Consider the following 24,814-nt stretch of genomic DNA (forward strand, 5'->3'; position numbering starts at 1 on the left):
CACCCCGTAGTGTTCAGGTGGACCCTGCTGACGGACGATCGGGCCATGGACGGATCCTCGTTATTTTAGATGGAGTCCTCCCTGGATCCATGAGGGTGAACTCGTTACCTGCATTAAACTAGTGTCTTCCGATCAATGGTACCATACACCTTCATATAGTTAATATATTGGAGCGAACACCGCGCAAACCGACCGATATAATCAGTGAAGATAGAAGCCCCGCCCGTTCATGCATCTATAGACCACCGTCAGATAGAACACTTTTAAGACAACTACATACCAGCAGGTGGACTGATTCTTTTATCAAACGACAGTACAATCTCATCCGCTTGGGCTTTATTTGCCAGCAGATATTGGTGCATGAATACAGACTTCCTGAAGAAGGCTCACGCCGAAACGCGTTGAAAAGGAATGCACTTCTGAATTTTTTAATAATCAATCAAATTGTCTAGTCTTACACCATTTGCACATATTTTGTCTTTTTTACCTATAACAATTTGCACGTATAATGAATTAAAAAAACAATTGCTAAGAAAAAAAGATGTTACAAAAATAAAATATCATAAGAAATCAACACTAGAGTGTTTTCAGTCATTAGTTATTCAGTTTTCCTCCCCTTTCTTTAACAGGCACATAACCCGGTGCACTTTTGTTCTGACTTTACCCCCCTATGCTGTTTCCTTGCCAGGGTTCATTCGATTAGGCAGGGGCCCCCTATTTTCCCAAGATACTGATCATATACTAAGCCATTTCATGTCAATGAGAATTGATGAGCACGCATATTGTATAAGTGGCCTCCTGAAGAAAGCAATGAATTGACTGAATGGAATTGAGGAAAGAGCAATGTGTACAGCAATCTGCATTTTAACTAGTTATATTATGAGTAACTGTTGCCTGATGTTAAATATTATAAACTCTGCACAGTTATCTCATGACTCTTCAGCCAGAAGCCATTTTTCTCAAGCATCAGACTTATCTTCAGCAGTTGCTTCCACAACCTGGACCCAGTGCTGTGAAATAGACTCAGCAATGATAAAATAATGTAAAGTCATCAGTCAGCTAAGGTAACCCTTAAGTCACACCATCAAAATAATGTACACCCCGTAGTGTTCATTCTGTCTAGTTTTCAGACATAACATTGCTTGATTCCTGAATTGTGCCAGGACAACACTAAACAGCTAGGCACCGATGGTATTACCACTCGGTCTGCCACAGGCACAATGTCCCCATGTACAAATGGATCCGTGCATCAGGAGCAAGAACCAAACACTGCATATTTTTTGTGTGAAAGTTACATCACGTTAAGAACTTCTGAAAACATGTGAGGTCATGTGAGCATAGTGCCAGCATGTGGTCTCATACCGAAAGATTATTCAACAGGAGGCTTGATAACGTGTCCCAGTTTTGTTCTTCATAGTTTACACGGAAAAATCCAATAGAGTCTGGATTAATTTTCAGAAATCCATCATTGTTAGGGTCATAGGGGCTAAGAATAACTCCTGTGGCAGAAAGAGACGAAAATGTAATTAAACTACTGTAGAAACAGAAAGCAGGTAATACAAATGCATGTTGTGATTCAATTTGCATAACTAAACAGGTTTCCAATTTTTGGTTGGTTAGTCTGTATTTTAAGACTCAAGCTCTCATTTGAAGATTGATGTAAATGGAAAACCTTTCCATTTTATGGGAGACAATTTCCTCCACTGTATTATCCCTGTTGTGGAGGAAATTCAATGGTTGGATTTTACTACAGATTTAAAATGTCCTGTAGACATTTTAAATATGTTTCAAGATGTTTCCATTACAACCGACCAAGATCTGAGTGGCACTTCACAGTAATGAGTAAACAAACATTGGACTATGCACATATCATCCGCAATATTAGACACAAATACATCATTGTTTTAAGTATACTTTTTGTTTAACCATAACATTGCCTATAATTAGATCATGTGACATAATATTGCATATAGTACAGTCATGTCAAATAAGTATAGAAAATATGCTAGAATATATAGCAGATACTAAAAATATAGGAGCACACCTAGCCCTAAACCAACTTAACCATTAACCTTAAATACAATCTAGGCCTATGTCTGTTCCCAAACCTAACTCTTGCCCCTAACTAAACAAGAGCCCTGTAACAAATCTTAGCCCAGAACCTAATTCTAGACCTGAACCTAACCTTACCCCTGAACTTAACATTAGCCCATAATGTACCATTAGTTCTAATTCTTACCTAACATTCACTTGACAATGTAAATGTGGATAATATTACAACTCCAGATATTTTTGTCCTAACAATTTTGTGCATACAATATTTTTATATGATGAGAGTATACCTTACATATTTTGGTGGTGCACCATAAGTACTTAGAATCGTGTTTTTGATCCAAAACAAAAACCCTTTCAATTATCTTATTTTATTAGGGATGGAGTAGCATAGGTAATATTTTCATTGTTGTAACGTCCCTTGATGAATTCTAAGCTGCTGGATAAAGACCCATACGTTTGAATACCAAAGGACAACTTTTTAAATATGTTTTGATGCTTTATAGGTTTCTATTAATAAATTACAACTGCAAGGTGTAAACCTGTGTCAATATCCAAATGATATAAGGTGTTAATCTATCTGTCATGACACACTACATACTGCTTCTAGGAAGTGGCATATGGCTGCTATCTGGCATGCTTACATGGTCCCAAGAAAATTAAAAGATACAAGGGTTGGAGCTGTGTCATCCTAAGTGAGACAACTACTGTAAAATGCACAGGCTACTGTATATGCAGAGACCCAGCCACCTACTAATTGCTCCCTGCTTCACTCCTATTGGGTACTCCTATGGGTTACAGCAACTATTCATTGAATACATGGTTGATCACCTTTTCAAAACAATATCAAAAGGGAACATAGCAGTACATCTGCACACATATTACACACAATATATCATAGATACAGCTAATGAGGTATTCAAGCAGTGCTTCGTGTTCCTGAAAATAAGGATATGTAGAAGCCAAGTGCACCCAATAATGTCAGGGGGTCTGCTGGAGATCATTGTCAATCCCTATAACATGGTCATGAACAGTTGGCTCCCTTGCTGGCCACTGTAGTAAGGATGGAGTTGCAAGAACAGGGAGTGTGGATGGCAAGGCAAAGAAACAAAGGCCACAAGAGAGACTGAGGGGTAGGAGGGTGACAGACTAGAGATCAATCAGATAGGGAGATGCCACCCTCATCCACCTCTAGCTTTGTACTTAGTTTCTCCTTGACTATAAGCAGGGACTCATTGTTCAAAGTCAGTGTCCCAGACTAGAACCTACCACTTACTTACTGTCTAGACCAGAAACCTAAGACAAAGGCGAGGAGGCATGGCTTACACTGCCCCTCATCCTCAATAAGTTCTGTTCTTTTTGCAGGTTTTCGATGGCTCTTCTATGAAGACCTTGCTACATTATACTACATACATTATGGGGGAAGGGCCGGGGGGGGTGAATATCGATTTAAAAAAAAGGAATGTTTTTGCTACAGAGCAGGAGTGTAGCTTGATATTTAAGCAATTCTTTCTGGAAGTTTAGCTGTTAGTACTTGAACAGGAAAAATATTATATTTAAGGCTAAATCTGGTTCTCTGAGGTAGAACTCTGAATAAAATTAAATGAATCGTTCTAATAATAGTATTTGGATAACAGAAATTAATTCAACTAAGGATCTCATAAAATAAATTTGCAAGTTATACTACCACTCAGGCCCTTCCCATAATTGAAACAGACCTTGGATTTCTCAACCAGCATATGGTGTCTAAGCATCTATGTTCTATATGGCTTCACTAGAAAGAAACACTAAGCAAAAAGGATGAGATAATTAACACCATAGCAACTACCAATGTTCTAATCTATATAATTTGATTTATCTAGAATTAACTGTTAAATAGATTGTGATAAAGATATGATTATTTTGCAACCTTGGATTCAGTTAGATCTAGAAATTTGCTTAGTCTAGGTAAGTGTTGTATGTTATGGCATTTTTTTTGTACATATTTATTTAGCACTTAACTCGCTTTTTAGAACTTGAACTCCACACATATGTTCTTGTGTCATTTGTATTTGGTGTATAACTTATTGGAATAAAGAATATTTTGAGGAGAAAAAAAAAATACCTACATGGATTGTTCCCTGATGCTTCTAGGATGTTCTGGCAAGCTAGCTGATGGATAATTAAAGCTCAAGTTGTACTGTCTTGGGCTTGCTAAGGAAAACGTTTTTCATTTTAAACTGCTGTCCTTTTTTGAGAATGTCTTAGCTAAATATCTATGGTTAGAAAATGTAAATAGTGCTTTTCTCAGTGAATCACAATTACTTAAATAAATGTAAATACAATTTTGGAAAAGGTGATGGACAGAGTTTCTGAATGATGCAGAATACTCCTACCCAGTCAAGAGATCAGGGCTTGATCCATCACCGTTTTTTAGCTCACTGCACCATCCCAGCTCAGAACCTGGCTACATGCAAATTAGTCTGTTCCTGTCCCAGTGCATGAAAGGAACAGGGCAGACCAAACTACCAAGCCAATTCTTCACCAGAAAGGAGACAAGCTACCGGGGACCGGTTTCTGGCATTTCAGCCGTCATCGGCCCGGCTTGCTTGAATCCTGATGGTGCAATGAGCTAGGGACTCACGTCTGAGTATACCCTCCCACACTTAGTGTGGATAAATTCAATTTTGGAAAAGGTGATGGACAGAGTTTCTGAATGATGCAGAATACTCCTACCCAGTCAAGAGATCAGGGCTTGATCCATCACCGTTTTTTAGCTCACTGCACCATCCCAGCTCAGAACCTGGCTACATGCAAATTAGTCTGTTCCTGTCCCAGTGCATGAAAGGAACAGGGCAGACCAAACTACCAAGCCAATTCTTCACCAGAAAGGAGACAAGCTACCGGGGACCGGTTTCTGGCATTTCAGCCGTCATCGGCCCGGCTTGCTTGAATCCTGATGGTGCAATGAGCTAGGGACTCACGTCTGAGTATACCCTCCCACACTTAGTGTGGATAAATTCAATTTTGGAAAAGGTGATGGACAGAGTGTCTGAATGATGCAGAATACTCCTACCCAGTCAAGAGATCAGGGCTTGATCCATCACCGTTTTTTAGCTCACTGCACCATCCCAGCTCAGAACCTGGCTACATGCAAATTAGTCTGTTCCTGTCCCAGTGCATGAAAGGAACAGGGCAGACCAAACTACCAAGCCAATTCTTCACCAGAAAGGAGACAAGCTACCGGGGACCGGTTTCTGGCATTTCAGCCTTCATCGGCCCGGCTTGCTTGAATCCTGATGGTGCAATGAGCTAGGGACTCACGTCTGAGTATACCCTCCCACACTTAGTGTGGATAAATTCAATTTTGGAAAAGGTGATGGACAGAGTTTCTGAATGATGCAGAATACTCCTACCCAGTCAAGAGATCAGGGCTTGATCCATCACCGTTTTTTAGCTCACTGCACCATCCCAGCTCAGAACCTGGCTACATGCAAATTAGTCTGTTCCTGTCCCAGTGCATGAAAGGAACAGGGCAGACCAAACTACCAAGCCAATTCTTCACCAGAAAGGAGACAAGCTACCGGGGACCGGTTTCTGGCATTTCAGCCGTCATCGGCCCGGCTTGCTTGAATCCTGATGGTGCAATGAGCTAGGGACTCACGTCTGAGTATACCCTCCCAAACTTAGTGTGGATAAATTCAATTTTGGAAAAGGTGATGGACAGAGTTTCTGAATGATGCAGAATACTCCTACCCAGTCAAGAGATCAGGGCTTGATCCATCACCGTTTTTTAGCTCACTGCACCATCCCAGCTCAGAACCTGGCTACATGCAAATTAGTCTGTTCCTGTCGCAGTGCATGAAAGGAACAGGGCAGACCAAACTACCAAGCCAATTCTTCACCAGAAAGGAGACAAGCTACCGGGGACCGGTTTCTGGCATTTCAGCCGTCATCGGCCCGGCTTGCTTGAATCCTGATGGTGCAATGAGCTAGGGACTCACGTCTGAGTATACCCTCCCACACTTAGTGTGGATAAATTCAATTTTGGAAAAGGTGATGGACAGAGTTTCTGAATGATGCAGAATACTCCTACCCAGTCAAGAGATCAGGGCTTGATCCATCACCGTTTTTTAGCTCACTGCACCATCCCAGCTCAGAACCTGGCTACATGCAAATTAGTCTGTTCCTGTCCCAGTGCATGAAAGGAACAGGGCAGACCAAACTACCAAGCCAATTCTTCACCAGAAAGGAGACAAGCTACCGGGGACCGGTTTCTGGCATTTCAGCCGTCATCGGCCCGGCTTGCTTGAATCCTGATGGTGCAATGAGCTAGGGACTCACGTCTGAGTATACCCTCCCACACTTAGTGTGGATAAATTCAATTTTGGAAAAGGTGATGGACAGAGTTTCTGAATGATGCAGAATACTCCTACCCAGTCAAGAGATCAGGGCTTGATCCATCACCGTTTTTTAGCTCACTGCACCATCCCAGCTCAGAACCTGGCTACATGCAAATTAGTCTGTTCCTGTCCCAGTGCATGAAAGGAACAGGGCAGACCAAACTACCAAGCCAATTCTTCACCAGAAAGGAGACAAGCTACCGGGGACCGGTTTCTGGCATTTCAGCCGTCATCGGCCCGGCTTGCTTGAATCCTGATGGTGCAATGAGCTAGGGACTCACGTCTGAGTATACCCTCCCACACTTAGTGTGGATAAAATCAATTTTGGAAAAGGTGATGGACAGAGTTTCTGAATGATGCAGAATACTCCTACCCAGTCAAGAGATCAGGGCTTGATCCATCACCGTTTTTTAGCTCACTGCACCATCCCAGCTCAGAACCTGGCTACATGCAAATTAGTCTGTTCCTGTCCCAGTGCATGAAAGGAACAGGGCAGACCAAACTACCAAGCCAATTCTTCACCAGAAAGGAGACAAGCTACCGGGGACCGGTTTCTGGCATTTCAGCCGTCATCGGCCCGGCTTGCTTGAATCCTGATGGTGCAATGAGCTAGGGACTCACGTCTGAGTATACCCTCCCACACTTAGTGTGGATAAATTCAATTTTGGAAAAGGTGATGGACAGAGTTTCTGAATGATGCAGAATACTCCTACCCAGTCAAGAGATCAGGGCTTGATCCATCACCGTTTTTTAGCTCACTGCACCATCCCAGCTCAGAACCTGGCTACATGCAAATTAGTCTGTTCCTGTCCCAGTGCATGAAAGGAACAGGGCAGACCAAACTACCAAGCCAATTCTTCACCAGAAAGGAGACAAGCTACCGGGGACCGGTTTCTGGCATTTCAGCCGTCATCGGCCCGGCTTGCTTGAATCCTGATGGTGCAATGAGCTAGGGACTCACGTCTGAGTATACCCTCCCACACTTAGTGTGGATAAATTCAATTTTGGAAAAGGTGATGGACAGAGTTTCTGAATGATGCAGAATACTCCTACCCAGTCAAGAGATCAGGGCTTGATCCATCACCGTTTTTTAGCTCACTGCACCATCCCAGCTCAGAACCTGGCTACATGCAAATTAGTCTGTTCCTGTCCCAGTGCATGAAAGGAACAGGGCAGACCAAACTACCAAGCCAATTCTTCACCAGAAAGGAGACAAGCTACCGGGGACCGGTTTCTGGCATTTCAGCCGTCATCGGCCCGGCTTGCTTGAATCCTGATGGTGCAATGAGCTAGGGACTCACGTCTGAGTATACCCTCCCACACTTAGTGTGGATAAATTCAATTTTGGAAAAGGTGATGGACAGAATTTCTGAATGATGCAGAATACTCCTACCCAGTCAAGAGATCAGGGCTTGATCCATCACCGTTTTTTAGCTCACTGCACCATCCCAGCTCAGAACCTGGCTACATGCAAATTAGTCTGTTCCTGTCCCAGTGCATGAAAGGAACAGGGCAGACCAAACTACCAAGCCAATTCTTCACCAGAAAGGAGACAAGCTACCGGGGACCGGTTGCTGGCATTTCAGCCATCATCGGCCCGGCTTGCTTGAATCCTGATGGTGCAATGAGCTAGGGACTCACGTCTGAGTATACCCTCCCACACTTAGTGTGGATAAATTCAATTTTGGAAAAGGTGATGGACAGAGTTTCTGAATGATGCAGAATACTCCTACCCAGTCAAGAGATCAGGGCTTGATCCATCACCGTATTTTAAATACATACATTGAAAGTAAATGCATGAAAATAAATTAACTAAATAAATGTAAATATATTAAATTCCATGTAAATTGCTATACACATTTCAGTTTTTGATTTTTGTTTTCATTAAAATCAGCAGTCTCAGTACATTATATGATATTGTTGCATGTTACTTTACAATTATTTGTAATTGATGTTTTAAAACACATTAAAATTAGTTGCAACTTAAAATGCTAAATATTAAGATATTTAAGATTACCTGTTGACATGGACTTGTTGTAAAATGCAACATGTTCCTGTTTGCTGGTGGTTCCAGCATATTTTATTGGAAAATGCCACGTGTAGCTGAAATTATATAGAGAGATGAAAATAATGTTCTTAAAAACATCTACAATTAAACTTTTATTTGAGAGCAGGAACAAAATGTAAGCAAATTCAAAACTATTCTAAGGATTTCAGAATTAGGAACTTCACCCACAATAGTTTATTTTACGTTCAAAAGATAGGTTTCAACAACATCAACATACCAAGAAATAAATATTCAATAGCAGTCATATACATGCAGTGGTTTTAAGGCGCAAGGGCAGGTCATGGCATACTATTGTTTTAATGTTTGCATTTTTTGCTAATATATGGACAATCAAGTCTTGTCAGCAAAATATGTCTCGTATTACATAGCATCCAAGTGTGGATGTGTGTTTGCTGCAATAACATTGACATAAGCATACATGGACAGAAGAGACGAAGGGGGTTATTAAGAGTTTGGTGGTCAAGATTCTCCACCACAAAACTGGTGAAGAATCCTTTCTACTAAACGTATGCACAGCCTGTTCTATTTAGAGCCAGGCATACCGTCATGTTTCTGCAAGCAGTAACCTTATACTAACAGCCCAATTTACTTGGTACTGTAGGTGGAAGTACATCACACCACCAGCCCTATTTAGAGAGGATGGCCTGATGTACGTTTTTCTGTTTGGGACCACTAGGAAAAGACTGGCATTTCTGAGCAGCAAAAGGGATAAATGCCTTGGGAGGAAAGTCCTAGGGTTTCAGGGTCATTCATATTTTGTTTTACAAAAACACTGTCAGACCTTGGGAATCATTTTTTTGTAAAACAAAAAAGCTTGCTGAATTTTATTTATTTTGATTTTATATTTATAAAGTTTTGTATAGCGCAAACATGACCCAGGCGGTATGTTAAGCACACCTGGAATAAATCTTTGTCTAGTGCTTTTTCTAAACCAATTTTAAAACACACTTTTTCTTGGTTTCTTCTTTTTCACACCTCTTTTGCACTGCACACCCCAGTCCCACTTTTCCTGCCACTCACCTACATCGAGTGGTATACCACACTGTCGTCTCTTGTACTCATTGAGGATACCCCCTACCACCGGGTTGACCTCTGAAGAGAGTACTAATAACCTCTGACGGGTGGTACGGAGTCCTATGACCCCCAGATATTACTTGTTGTTGTGCATTGAGTTCGGGGCTTATATCTGGTCGGTCGGTAAATCTGCCCTTAGACCCTCCCTAATTGTTTGTTGAACGTGGTACGGATAAAATCCCAAATGATGAAGGGCGGATCCGAATGGTGACTGATGGGTATTTTTCCTCATCCATGGAGGGCTCTCTGTGACATAACCTGTGAGTAAGGGTGAGTTCTCGGTTGGTTTTCTTTATTTGTGGGCACATTTATCTGAGACCCTCTGGTACCTTTGTTGTTTATTAGTTCTGCTGGGGATAGTACCCAGAGCCTGGTCTTTAAACTTCCTCTAGGTCCTCCTCCACCGTAGTGTTTTGTTGTTCAGTGCAGTTTTTCAACGGCGGACCTTGTACTTCCTACGAATTAATCTTATCGTAGTAGTGGCTCATCACACATTTGTGATTTGAGCCTTTCTGCCACTCTAGTTCATTCTTTGCACATTTGACGGGACATCTCCTCCTACCATGGCTGAGAACCATGGGTTATCTTTCTCCGACGCTGACCTCCTAGCAGCACTGGCTGATCATCCTGACCTTACAGAGTCATCCGGGTCTGCAGTCAATGCGAGTGAGGACGACTGGGGGAAACTGTTAATTTTAAAGAAATCACAAACTAGAACAGCCCCGCATGGTACAATCATGGCTCAATACCTACGAAATGACTGTGCACCTACCGGTCTCATAGTAACCAACACACCTAGACTATTTCTAAATGATAGAGAGTTTTTAAAAAACTGGGCTTTGATCGCTTGGAGGTGCACCAGAGACTGGCTGATTCTGATCATCCAAACCTCTAAACGCATAGCTGACACTATGCTTATAGAAATTCAAATCCTAGAGTCCAAAATCAAAACCACAATTGCTCCTAAGGTCTTTAGCAAGAACTTGGATGATACGGATAAACACAACAGAGACTTTAGAGAGCATACACTTTCGGTCAAGATGGATAAATTCAAGAAAGATCTTGACAAGTTTCAGTTCGAGAAAATTTATCCTTACTCTAGTGATACTTACACTCCCCCAGACCTTGGTAGTAATGCCCGCAGGAAGGGATCATCCTATAGTACATCCAGCTCCGGCGATAATTCGTCAGGCAGCGACACTGGTAGTGATAACTCCTACTCACGAGGCCGAGGCCAAGGCAAAAGGAACTTTAGAAACAACTGGAGGGGCAACCAACAACAACAATGGTGGTCACCCCATCCCTGGCAGTTTGGTGGCATGCACCCTTTCTTCCCACCACAACAACCAGGCCCGTTCCAACAGCCTATGGGTCCCAACATGCCGAACTTCCCCGGCAATTTTCAAGCAAATAACTTCAATGGGCAGCCTTTTTTAGGGTTTGGCTGGGGCAGATCTCGAGGCAGGAAGAGAGGGAACCCACAGCCTCAAGTTCACTTCAGCCCCCCATCAACATCAACAGAAGGGAGGACACTGAGGAGCAACTCATCCAAAAACAAGGAGACCGGACAGAGCAGTGCAGCACCAGTATAGTCATCAACTTAAGCAGCCATGTTCTGACCCAACAAGAGGAGGAGGCCTTAAACAAAGGTTTAGGCTTTGTGCCTACTCATTATAATGATGAGTGTGAAACCCGGCTAGAACTAGCCAGGTTTCTTAGGAAAATCAGATTACACTTCTTCTTCGCGGACAAGGAAATGAACACACAGAGTGAAGAAGATGTCAATACCGGACTGAAGTGTAAGTCTACTTTCACTCCTCCGACCCATCTTATGCCTCCCCAGGTGCTGGCCTATGAGCAGGCTTTAGAGAAAGAAATGGATGACCTCTTCAGCACCAACCGTAGAGTTTTTCACAACTTGCCTAAATCTCTTCATTCAGCACTTAAGTCCTTGACTGATAATAAGAACTTAACAATAAAGCCAGCCGATAAGGGCGGATCGATTGTTATAATGGACACACAAGTTTATAGAACAGAGTGCCTCAGACAACTGAATATGAGACAATCTTACGCCCCGCTGAACTATGACCCGACGGATGAGTTGAAATCAAACATCAAAACAATGGTGGAGGAAGCCTCCACAGAGGGATGGATCACCCCAGCTGAAGCCAGGTACCTCTGCACTGAGCACCCCAAGATGCCTTACTTTTACACCTTACCCAAGGTTCACAAGGAGCAACGACCACCCCCAGGACGTCCCATCATTTCTGGGATAGGGTCAGCCCTTGAACCCCTCTCCACTTTTGTGGACCATTTCTTGAGACCCATGGTGCAGGAAATGCCCACTTACCTTAAGGATACCACCGACCTCCTCAGATTGATACCCAACATCGAGTTTGACAGAGATACTGACCTCCTAGTTTCATTTGATGTTGAGGCACTCTACACCTCCATCCCGCAGGATGAGACACTGGACGTGATACATCAACTTCTTGAGTCCAGAGAATTTACCAGCATTACTCCTGTCTCATTCATAATGGCCTGTGCTACACTGGCCATGAAACAAAACTTTTTCCAATTCGAGGACCAGGTTTACCTTCAAACCTCAGGGACCAGCATGGGGAGCGTTTACGCCCCCAGCCTGGCGAATCTGTATGTTCACTCGTTCGAACAAAATCATGTACTGAACCAGACTAATCCTTTTATTGACAAATTTAGAACTTGGAAAAGGTACATCGACAACGTCTTTGTTGTGTGGCGAGGTTCGAGTGAGAGCTGCTTAGAATTCTTGGGGTGGCTGAACAGCAGAAATATTCACCTTAAATTTACCATCGAGATCGGACAGCTACAATTAGCATTCCTTGATCTTCTGATAACAGCAGGACCAGATGGCCTACGATCAGAGCTTTACAGGAAACCAACCGCAAGGAACTCCCTGCTGTTATTTGACAGCAACCACCCACGAGCACTAAGGGAAAGCCTCCCCTTTAGCCAATTTCTACGGGTACAGAGGAACTGTTCCACGAGGACAGCTTTTGACAAACACTCTAATGATTTAAGTAGACAACTTGTAGCTCGAAAATATCCTCCTAAACTTGTGAAGAGGTCCTTGAAAAGGGCTATGAATAACAACCGGGATGCCCTACTGGAACCGAGACCTCCCAAGCCTGACCTAGACCGTCTCACCTTTGTCCACACATTTGGTAGTCTTTCGAACAGCATTCAGAGTGCGGTCAAGAAGCATTGGCCTATATTGAACTCTGGGCGCCTTACCCTTCCCCGTCCCCTGGTCTGTTTTAAGAGGGGCCCAAATTTGAGGGACAGACTGGTACACACCAGGCCGCGCGAGGAGATGCCCAGAGCTGTAGGCACACTGTGGAATCTTCCCCCTGTCCAGGGGCACCATCCCTGTGGCAATTGCCAGGTCTGCGCACAGACAAAGAAAACATTGGAAATCGACATAGGGACCACAAGACCATGGAAGCAAGTAAAGTTCACTAATTGTAATAGTAACCACGTGATCTACCTTATTACTTGTCCTTGTGGTTACAAGTACGTAGGCATGACAACACGCAAGGTCCGCATACGGATATCTGAGCACAAGAGCACGATCCGTTGTGCGAGACAAGCCACCAAACTTACTGCCCATTTCTTGGAAGCCAAACATCTAGCCACAGAATTCCAATGGACTGTTCTTGAACAACCTTTCATACCCGCACACACTACAGACGTGGCCAGCTATCTAATGAAAAAAGAACAAAGATGGGTCCTCAAATTGAAAACACACAAAGAGGGTCTGAATGACGATATTCCATGGTCGTCTCTGTAACAACAGCACCATCGTCTTACCTCAGCCTTATTCAATACTGTGTCACCTTAACCACAGCAGAATACTGTTTGCCTTGTTCATAACAAGAGGGAGATAGACACATAAGATCCTACGAGTTAGTTACACCATGCTCCTAGCCCTCTGTCTAAGTGGGTGAACCACCATTATATGTATTACCTGGCATTTGACCACTGGGCCGGGGGGTGGCACTTCATAAGAGCCTTGCTCTGTTTCGGGTGTAACATCCACGTCCTTATAAAATCCAAATTAAACTCCTCGTGAGCGCACCTTAACCACAGTAGAATACTGTTTGCCTTGTTCATAATAAGAGGGAGATAGACACATAAGATCCTACGAGTTAGTTACACCATGCTCCTAGCCCTCTGTCTAAGTGGGTGAACCACCATTGTATGTATTACCTGGCATTTGACCACTGGGCCGGCGGGTGGCACTTCATAAGAGCCTTGCTCTGTTTCTGGTGTAACATCCACGTCCTTTTATAATCCAAATTAAATTCCTCGTGAGCGCACATTGCATTCCACACTTTTTGCTCGAAAGCGCTTTTAATCACCAGCGCTTCTCATGCATGTCACTCATATTCTTTAGTTGTTACAGTCCGTGTATTTTGAAGACATGTTCAAACCCCTTCCTGGTTTACCCTCGCCGTTTTGTTTACCCTCGTTGCTTTGACTACCGAGGCAGACCCGGCATGAACCATTGACGCTGTTACCCTATAGGAGTGCAGTTCTAACACGCACTCGGCCCAATCGCGATACGCGCTGTGAACGCGTCACGTGACTGCGCGTCCAATAGCGGCGCAGGTTCCTTACAGGCTTCTGCCTGCCCGCAGCTGTTCACACTTATTCGGTTCGAACCTTTCCTTATCGAGCAGCGAGTGGTTGTAAATCTATACAGGCGTCTGAGCCAATCCAGGGACGCCAGTGGGACGCCCCACGTGACCTCTTACCCAATGAGTGCAGGGCTTATCTACACTCCCTCGCCAGCTGTCGGTACCTCCCCAGATGGCCAGGACGCCGGCCAGGAGTACCGACGGTTAGGTAAGGTGAGCCCTTGCGCTCAACCGCTTTTGCGAGCATTTTCCACCATGGGTACTTACTCACATGGTACTTCTTTCCTGAGCATGACACCATTTTGATTGGTTTTCAGGACCATGTATTTTTCGGCAAATGGTTGTGAGAGGAGCCTTGTTCTGTCATGTGCATTTTATGTTTTAATATGTGTCCTACATGTTTTCTAGAGCGGTGCTTCATTTTCCCCTGAGCCTCTGCCAGGTGGGGTGAGGCCAGCCAACCTTACAGATTGAGGTAAGAGCTCACTAACATTTGGCATTATAAATCTTCCCCCAAATGTTTTCTAACTGTGTTAGCACTCAGATAGTGCTTTTTCTGAACAACACTTTATGTGTGTTAGTTTAAATCATACTTGATGGTTTTACTGTCTGGCCCATTTTCTATTGAGAGCTATACCTCCTCATTTTCTTTTCACAGTGACTTGCACAGACTGTAAGGGCACCCGGAGCATTCAGGTGACCATGTGCACTTGTTTATGTTTCTTTGGTGTCACTTTTTGCTTTTGATTTACTTCTTCACCTGGTGTAGTAGCATTTGTTTTAATTCTGGTCCTGATGAAAGCAAGGACAAAAATAGTCCTCTAATTGCTGAAACTAGTCGACCATATTGACCTGAGGCTGTCTACATAAACAGACAGTTTGCGGGTGCATTGTTTTTAACATTGGTATGTTAAGCACACCTGGAATAAATCTTTGTCTAGTGCTTTTTCTAAACCAATTTTAAAACACACTTTTTCTTGGTTTCTTCTTTTTCACACCTCTTTTGCACTGCACACCCCAGTCCCACTTTTCCTGCCACTCACCTACATCGAGTGGTATACCACACTGTCGTCTCTTGCACTCATTGAGGATACCCCCTACAACCGGGTTGACCTCTGAGGAGAGTACTAATAACCTCTGACGGGTGGTACGGATAAAATCCCAAATGATGAAGGGCGGATCCGAATGGTGACTGATGGGTATTTTTCCTCATCCATGGAGAGCTCTCTGTGACATAACCTGTGAGTAAGGGTGAGTTCTCGGTTGGTTTTCTTTATTTGTGGGCACATTTATCTGAGACCCTCTGGTACCTTTGTTGTTTATTAGTTCTGCTGGGGATAGTACCCAGAGCCTGGTCTTTAAACTTCCCCTAGATCCTCCTCCACCGTAGTGTTTTGTTGTTCAGTGCAGTTTTTCAACTGCGGACCTTGTACTTCCTACTAATTAATCTTATCGTAGTAGTGGCTCATCACACATTTGTGATTTGAGCCTTTCTGCCACTCTAGTTCATTCTTTGCACATTTGACGGGACATCTCCTCCTACCATGGCTGAGAACCATGGGTTATCTTTCTCCGACGCTGACCTCCTAGCAGCACTGGCTGATCATCCTGACCTTACAGAGTCATCCGGGTCTGCAGTCACTGCGAGTGAGGACGACTGGAGGAAACTGTTAATTTTAAAGAAATCACAAACTAGAACAGCCACGCATGGTACAATCATGGCTCAATACCTACGAAATGACTGTGCACCTACCGGTCTCATAGTAACCAACACACCTAGACTATTTCTAAATGATAGAGAGTTTTTAAAAAACTGGGCTTTGATCGCTTGGAGGTGCACCAGAGACTGGCTGATTCTGATCATCCAAACCTCTAAACGCATAGCTGACACTATGCTTATAGAAATTCAAATCCTAGAGTCCAAAATCAAAACCACAATTGCTCCTAAGGTCTTTAGCAAGAACTTGGATGATACGAATAAAAACAACAGAGACTTTAGAGAGCATACACTTTCGGTCAAGATGGATAAATTCAAGAAAGATCTTGACAAGTTTCAGTTCGAGAAAATTTATCCTTACTCTAGTGATACTTACACTCCCCCAGACCTTGGTAGTAATGGCCGCAGGAAGGGATCATCCTATAGTACATCCAGCTCCGGCGATAATTCGTCAGGCAGCGACACTGGTAGTGATAACTCCTACTCACGAGGCCGAGACCAAGGCAAAAGGAACTTTAGAAACAACTGGAGGGGCAACCAACAACAACAATGGTGGTCACCCCATCCCTGGCAGTTTGGTGGCATGCACCCTTTCTTCCCACCACAACAACCAGGCCCGTTCCAACAGCCTATGGGTCCCAACATGCCGAACTTCCCCGGCAATTTTCAAGCAAATAACTTCAATGGGCAGCCTTTTTTAGGGTTTGGCCGGGGCAGATTTCGAGGCAGGAAGAGAGGGAATTCACAGCCTCAAGTTCACTTCAGCCCCCCATCAACATCAACAGAAGGGAGGACACTGAGGAGCAACTCATCCAAAAACAAGGAGACCGGACAGAGCAGTGCAGCACCAGTATAGTCATCAACTTAAGCAGCCATGTTCTGACCCAACAAGAGGAGGAGGCCTTAAACAAAGGTTTAGGCTTTGTGCCTACTCATTATAATGATGAGTTTGAAACCCGGCTAGAACTAGCCAGGTTTCTTAGGAAAATCAGATTACACTTCTTCTTCGCGGACAAGGAAGAGAACACACAGAGTGAAGAAGATGTCAATACCGGACTGAAGTGTAAGTCTACTTTCACTCCTCCGACCCATCTTATGCCTCCCCAGGTGCTGGCCTATGAGCAGGCTTTAGAGAAAGAAATGGATGACCTCTTCAGCACCAACCGTAGAGTTTTTCACAACTTGCCTAAATCTCTTCATTCAGCACTTAAGTCCTTGACTGATAATAAGAACTTAACAATAATGCCAGCCGATAAGGGCGGATCGATTGTTATAATAGACACACAAGTTTATAGAACAGAGTGCCTCAGACAACTGAATATGAGACAATCTTACGCCCCGCTGAACTATGACCCGACGGATGAGTTGAAATCAAACATCAAAACAATGGTGGAGGCAGCCTCCACAGAGGGATGGATCACCCCAGCTGAAGCCAGGTACCTTTGCACCGAGCACCCCAAGATGCCTTACTTTTACACCTTACCCAAGGTTCACAAGGAGCAACGACCACCCCCAGGACGTCCCATCATTTCTGGGATAGGGTCAGCCCTTGAACCCCTCTCCACTTTTGTGGACCATTTCTTGAGACCCATGGTGCAGGAAATGCCCACTTACCTTAAGGATACCACCGACCTCCTCAGATTGATACCCAACATCGAGTTTGACAGAGATACTGACCTCCTAGTTTCATTTGATGTTGAGGCACTCTACACCTCCATCCCGCAGGATGAGACACTGGACGTGATACATCAACTTCTTGAGTCCAGAGAATTTAACAGCATTACTCCTGTCTCATTCATAATGGCCTGTGCTACACTGGCCATGAAACAAAACTTTTTCCAATTCGAGGACAAGGTTTACCTTCAAACCTCAGGGACCAGCATGGGGAGCGTTTACGCCCCCAGCCTGGCGAATCTGTATGTTCACTCGTTCGAACAAAATCATGTACTGAACCAGACTAATCCTTTTATTGACAAATTGAGAACCTGGAAAAGGTACATCGACGACGTCTTTGTTGTGTGGCGAGGTTCGAGTGAGAGCTGCTTAGAATTCTTGGGGTGGCTGAACAGCAGAAATAATCACCTTAAATTTACCATCGAGATCGGACAGCTACAATTAGCATTCCTTGATCTTCTGATAACAGCAGGACCAGATGGCCTACGATCAGAGCTTTACAGGAAACCAACCGCAAGGAACTCCCTGCTGTTATTTGACAGCAACCACCCACGAGCACTAAGGGAAAGCCTCCCCTTTAGCCAATTTCTACGGGTACAGAGGAACTGTTCCACGAGGACAGCTTTTGACAAACACTCTAATGATTTAAGTAGACAACTTGTAGCTCGAAAACATCCTCCTAAACTTGTGAAGAGGTCCTTGAAAAGGGCTATGAATAACAACCGGGATGCCCTACTGGAACCGAGACCTCCCAAGCCTGACCTAGACCGTCTCACCTTTGCCCACACATTTGGTAGTCTTTCGAACAGCATTCAGAGTGCGGTCAAGAAGCATTGGCCTATATTGAACTCTGGGCGCCTTACCCTTCCCCGTCCCCTGGTCTCCTTTAAGAGGGGCCCAAATTTGAGGGACAGACTGGTACACACCAGGCCGCGCGAGGAGATGCCCAGAGCTGTAGGCACACTGTGGAACCTTCCCCCTGTCCAGGGGCACCATCCCTGTGGCAATTGCCAGGTCTGCGCACAGACAAAGAAAACATTGGAAATCGACATAGGGACCACAAGACCATGGAAGCAAGTAAAGTTCACTAATTATAATAGTGACCACGTGATCTACCTTATCACTTGTCCTTGTGGTTACAAGTACGTAGGCATGACAACACGCAAGGTCCGCATACGGATATCTGAGCACAAGAGCACGATCCGTTGTGCGAGACAAGCCACCAAACTTACTGCCCATTTCTTGGAAGCCAAACATCTAGCCACAGAATTCCAATGGACTGTTCTTGAACAACCTTTCATACCCGCACACACTACAGACGTGGCCAGCTATCTAATGAAAAAAGAACAAAGATGGGTCCTCAAATTGAAAACACACAAAGAGGGTCTGAATGACAATATTCCATGGTCGTCTCTGTAACAACGGCACCATCGTCTTACCTCAGCCTTATTCAATACTGTGTCACCTTAACCACAGCAGAATACTGTTTGCCTTGTTCATAACAAGAGGGAGATAGACACATAAGATCCTACGAGTTAGTTACACCATGCTCCTAGCCCTCTGTCTAAGTGGGTGAACCACCATTATATGTATTACCTGGCATTTGACCACTGGGCCGGGGGGTGGCACTTCATAAGAGCCTTGCTCTGTTTCGGGTGTAACATCCACGTCCTTATAAAATCCAAATTAAACTCCTCGTGAGCGCACCTTAACCACAGTAGAATACTGTTTGCCTTGTTCATAATAAGAGGGAGATAGACACATAAGATCCTACGAGTTAGTTACACCATGCTCCTAGCCCTCTGTCTAAGTGGGTGAACCACCATTGTATGTATTACCTGGCATTTGACCACTGGGCCGGCGGGTGGCACTTCATAAGAGCCTTGCTCTGTTTCTGGTGTAACATCCACGTCCTTATATAATCCAAATTAAATTCCTCGTGAGCGCACATTGCATTCCACACTTTTTGCTCGAAAGTGCTTTTAATCACCAGCGCTTCTCATGCATGTCACTCATATTCTTTAGTTGTTACAGTCCGTGTATTATGAAGACATGTTCAAACCCCTTCCTGGTTTACCCTCGCCGTTTTGTTTACCCTCGTTGCTTTGACTACCGAGGCAGACCCGGCATGAACCATTGACGCTGTTACCCAATAGGAGTGCAGTTCTAACACGCACTCGGCCCAACCGCGATACGCGCTGTGAACGCGTCACGTGACTGCGCGTCCAATAGCGGCGCAGGATCCTTACAGGCTTCTGCCTGCCCGCAGCTGTTCACACTTATTCGGTTCGAACCTTTCCTTATCGAGCAGCGAGTGGTTGTAAATCTATACAGGCGTCTGAGCCAATCCAGGGATGCCAGTGGGACGCCCCACGTGACCTCTTACCCAATGAGTGCAGGGCTTATCTACACTCCCTCGCCAGCTGTCGGTACCTCCCCAGACGGCCAGGAAGCCGGCCAGGAGTACCGAAGGTTAGGTAAGGTGAGCCCTTGCGCTCAACCGCTTTTGCGAGCATTTTCCACCATGGGTACTTACTCACATGGTGCTTCTTTCCTGAGCATGACACCATTTTGATTGGTTTTCAGGACCATGGATTTTTCGGCAAATGGTTGTGAGAGGAGCTTTGTTCTGTCATGTGCATTTTATGTTTTAATATGTGTCCTACATGTTTTCTAGAGCGGTGCTTCATTTTCCCCTGAGCCTCTGCCAGGTGGGGTGAGGCCAGCCAACCTTACAGATTGAGGTAAGAGCTCACTAACATTTGGCATTATAAATCTTCCCCCAAATGTTTTCTAACTGTGTTAGCACTCAGATAGTGCTTTTTCTGAACAACACTTTATGTGTGTTAGTTTAAATCATACTTGATGGTTTTACTGTCTGGCCCATTTTCTATTGAGAGCTATACCTCCTCATTTTCTTTTCACAGTGACTTGCACAGACTGTAAGGGCACCCGGAGCATTCAGGTGACCATGTGCACTTGTTTATGTTTCTTTGGTGTCACTTTTTGCTTTTGATTTACTTCTTCACCTGGTGTAGTAGCTTTTGTTTTAATTCTGGTCCTGATGAAAGCAAGGACAAAAATAGTCCTCTAATTGCTGAAACTAGTCGACCATATTGACCTGAGGCTGTCTACATAAACAGACAGTTTGCGGGTGCATTGTTTTTAACATTGGTATGTTAAGTACACCTGGAATAAATCTTTGTCTAGTGCTTTTTCTAAACCAATTTTAAAACACACTTTTTCTTGGTTTCTTCTTTTTCACACCTCTTTTGCACTGCACACCCCAGTCCCACTTTTCCTGCCACTCACCTACATCGAGTGGTATACCACACTGTCGTCTCTTGTACTCATTGAGGATACCCCCTACCACCGGGTTGACCTCTGAGGAGAGTACTAATAACCTCTGACGGGTGGTACGGATAAAATCCCAAATGATGAAGGGCGGATCCGAATGGTGACTGATGGGTATTTTTCCTCATCCATGGAGAGCTCTCTGTGACATAACCTGTGAGTAAGGGTGAGTTCTCGGTTGGTTTTCTTTATTTGTGGGCACATTTATCTGAGACCCTCTGGTACCTTTGTTGTTTATTGGCTATCAGAGCGCTTCATAATTAGGGTATGATACGATAGTGGGAAAATAACATTTTCTACAAATAAGTGCAAGGCGCGAACATGACCTGACGGGTTTATAGCCCTTCACATTTAGGGTCGGCGGGATCCAGTAATGGGAGAAGAACGTTCAATACATATTTATGCATAGCCTGCTAACACTGTTATTCCCAGGTGTACAACCATGTGATAGACAATCAGGGCATCAGAATAGAGGGCAGTAATGAAGCTGTGGAGCCAAGACCTTTAGGGCAGAAACTTGAGCATTAGTATTTTTTTCACTTCCTCTTTGAAAGAAGCAGTGGATGGGATTCGAAGAACTTCCAAAAGAAGAGAGTTCAAAATCTTCGGGCAATGCATGAGAAAGCTCTGTTACCCATTCTCTTTTTGTGGAAAATCTGTTGTTTCAAAAGCAGGGAACTTACACTTTGCGATGGTCTGCATGAAATATTGGGGCCGCTGAACAAACATGTAGTGCCGGATTTAGCGCTGCTCATGCATCATGGAAGCGGACGTAAGGCAACACTAGCACTTAACTTGCAATTACTAAATCACACAAAGCCCCCTTGCATGACTCTGCATGGTTTAGTAAATCTAACGTAATGCACAGCAGCGCATTTCACTGCCGTTTGTTATCCTGCGTCACAGAGACATTCCATGGGTGGAGTGTCGGTATTCCCACACATCCACCCATGGATTTTGGTGCATTACCAGATTTACAGAGAGTTATTAACAAGGGAGTGCATCAAAATGATTAGCCTCCCACACCCAGGTGCAATGAGAGGAGAAATATCTTTGCTTCTCCTTGTGACTTGCTTTTTCTGTGTGTGATTAATTCTGCATCACACATAGGAAAAGGGAAATCCCTTTAAGGATTGATTTTTGTGCAGGAAGGCATCCCTTCCTACAGAAATACAATCCTGCTCATAACACAAGCAACCTTGGACAATAGTGCAAGGGTGCCTTCATTGGCGCTAGGCAGAACACAGTGTACCAGCGCAAGGAGGTTGCAGAAATGTGTCATACCTTTGTATATAAGGTGCATTTCTGATGTCTCTCATTCAAGCAAAAGTTGTTTTATTGCACTGCGTTGTGTGAAATGTTAGTAAATCTATCCATTTGTGTCATCAGAGAAGTTATCGTGGACGTAATGACCTCTGCTATCCTGGTGGATAGCTAGAGTCGAAAAGAGGGTTAAAGAAGGGAGAAGCTGGAAATGGACATGTATCTGCATTTTCCAATTTAGAGGTAACAAACGTTCATTTCCAGCAGCATGCCATTGTAATGCTATTTGCAACTTGAGTACTATTTTATGGTCTTGATAGCAAAGATAATCCGCATGTCTAGCAGGGGTACTATGTATTCATTCACTAAGAGGCAAAAAAGGACATTTAGACTTTGACAGATGTGCAACAGAATTTAAAAAATGTGTCTGGTATATGTAACATTTTCTTTTCTCAATACTGTAGACAACATGAATAATTATCCACCAAAAGGTAATATGTAGTCCAACTGGGATTGATGCAGTAAATTATATATTGTAGGTGAACTATGTTTATAGGCTCACAAACATGTATACTCTTTATAGGTGGTGTTAGACCTGACATCATTGGCTTGAGTCTCTCCTCCATTTTTTCTGTTTGCCTCTACTGTTTTACGATGTTTTGCTGGTATATGCTTTGGGCGCCGTGTCACTGCTGATCAGTGCCATAGCGCAAGTGCTCCCGATGTTAAATTGATGTGTCTATTGTATCCATGTTTGGCTTATTTAGTTTACTGTCAGTCCCTAGTCTAGTGCACCAGGAGTGCCAGGGCTTGTAAATGCAAATGCCGCTCGTGGGCTTGCAGCACGTGTTGTGCCACCCACAGGAGCGGCCTCGTAAAAGAATGTCTACGGGTCGGTCATTGCGAGACCCACGTGCAGTTTTGTACTGTCACGCAGGCTGCGCAGGTATACCTACTTGCCAGCCCCAACCTTCCCTTACCTTCATGTTAGTCACCCCTATGGTATGCCGTGGGCAGGGTGCGTTGTAAGTGTAAGGTAGGACAAGCCTGACCAAGTTGGCATGTCCTGATAGTGAAGTGCCGCCATCTTCGTGCTTCACTATTGCGAGGTAGCCTGCTCTCCATTGCTTAGAATGGGCCGCCGGGATTATTAATGCTATGATCCTAGCTGGCTCGGAGAGTACGGTGCAATATCGAGTTTGGTATCCCTGAACTCGGGGTTTAATTACGCATCCGTTGGTGTGGATGGTTTTTGGACTCTGGGTTCGAAAATAGTACTTTTAGAAAGTATCTATTTTCTTGTCTAACCATATCTGGTCTCTGCTGGTCTTGCGTGTGTGTGACAGGAGCTGGGTGGCTCCAAGAGGTCTGGATGAGTCAGTGTGGGATGAGTGGGACATTAAGTTGAGAGTAGGGGGAGAGTAGTTGTTGATAGCCTGCCTTGCCTGATACAATGCTGGCTCCACCTCCTGCCAAGCGACTGATGGCTCTGTGCCTGCCATGGACGATCCTAGCCCCACCTCCTGCCAGGAGGACGATAGCTCTGCTCCTGCCGGTGTCAATGCTGGCTCCACCTCCTGCGGGGCGTCTGAGGACCCGGCCCGGCTCAATGAATAGGCCAGGTGCTACTGCCTAGCTCCACCCACCACAGACCCGGGATGTTGGGAAATCCCCGGCATAGACAAAGGGATCAAAGACGAAAAGGGGTATAAGAGAAGGACCCCTGAACTAGGAAATCAGATCACTTCTGACAAGGAACCCTGTAACCAAGGACAAGAAGCCTGCTGATCTAAAGGACTGCCTACCCCTTCTGCCAGTGTGCTGTTGTTGGGGGAATCCTGCCGTGCTTCTTTATTTTTGCCAAGGAACCAGGAGAGAGGAACTGTGTGTGTACTCTCACGCTTGCTAAGAAAATCTCCAAGGACTGGAAGAGTGCCAGTCTCCTGCTGAAGTCACAGGGCTAAAGGACTTCATCTGCTAAAAGTGCTATCTTGCTGGAAGTGTGAATCCAGCACCTCTGAAAGGAACAGCAATCACGACGACCGGACGCTGGGCCCGACCGACGCCAGCAGCAACGCCAGTGAGTGGGAGTACGGCTCTAGCTCCAGAGGACCTCGTGTCTGCACCGCTGCTGATCGCATCAACCGTGTGCCCTTCGACGCCGTGAGCGCTGCTCACTCTGTGCAACTGAATCATCGACAACGCCTGCTGAGGCCTGATCGACACCGAAGACGCGACGCCGGAGTGCTCGACGCCGCTGATCATCGTGTGCTTCATTTTCCTAAAGGTACTGTGTTGTTGGGGGTCCGTGTGACTCCAGGCCCGACGCAGCGCTCCTCGCGGTCGACGCCGAACCTGTGGATTATCTTTGCCTCGACGTTGTGTAGCTCCCGTGTGAGTTACCCTGTTGCTAAGAACTGTGTTTCCCAGAAGAAGATTTGCTTGATACTAAAGACTTTTGTGTTAAAGAAGAAACTACCTTTGAACTATCCTTTTTCCTTCCTAAACGTATTTATTCCGATTGTGTACAGTTTTGCCGTTATTTGGTCTT

General features: G+C 44.6%; 1 protein-coding gene across 1 annotated transcript in view; it reads right to left on the minus strand.

Annotated features, from left to right (window-relative positions):
- Positions 1-24,814, minus strand: part of ENPEP (glutamyl aminopeptidase) — a 354,204-nt gene that overhangs the window by 100,028 nt on the left and 229,362 nt on the right. Inside the window, exons 11-12 of the mRNA XM_086961606.1 lie at positions 8,452-8,537; positions 1,363-1,499 (exon numbers count right to left, since the gene is read on the minus strand). Coding sequence (XP_086817732.1) covers positions 1,363-1,499; positions 8,452-8,537 — 223 coding nt within the window. The remainder of the gene's footprint in view (positions 1-1,362; positions 1,500-8,451; positions 8,538-24,814) is intronic.

This window comes from Lissotriton vulgaris, chromosome 3_1, assembly GCF_964263255.1.
Source record: "Lissotriton vulgaris chromosome 3_1, aLisVul1.2, whole genome shotgun sequence".
In the NCBI taxonomy this organism is placed as follows: domain Eukaryota; kingdom Metazoa; phylum Chordata; class Amphibia; order Caudata; family Salamandridae; genus Lissotriton; species Lissotriton vulgaris.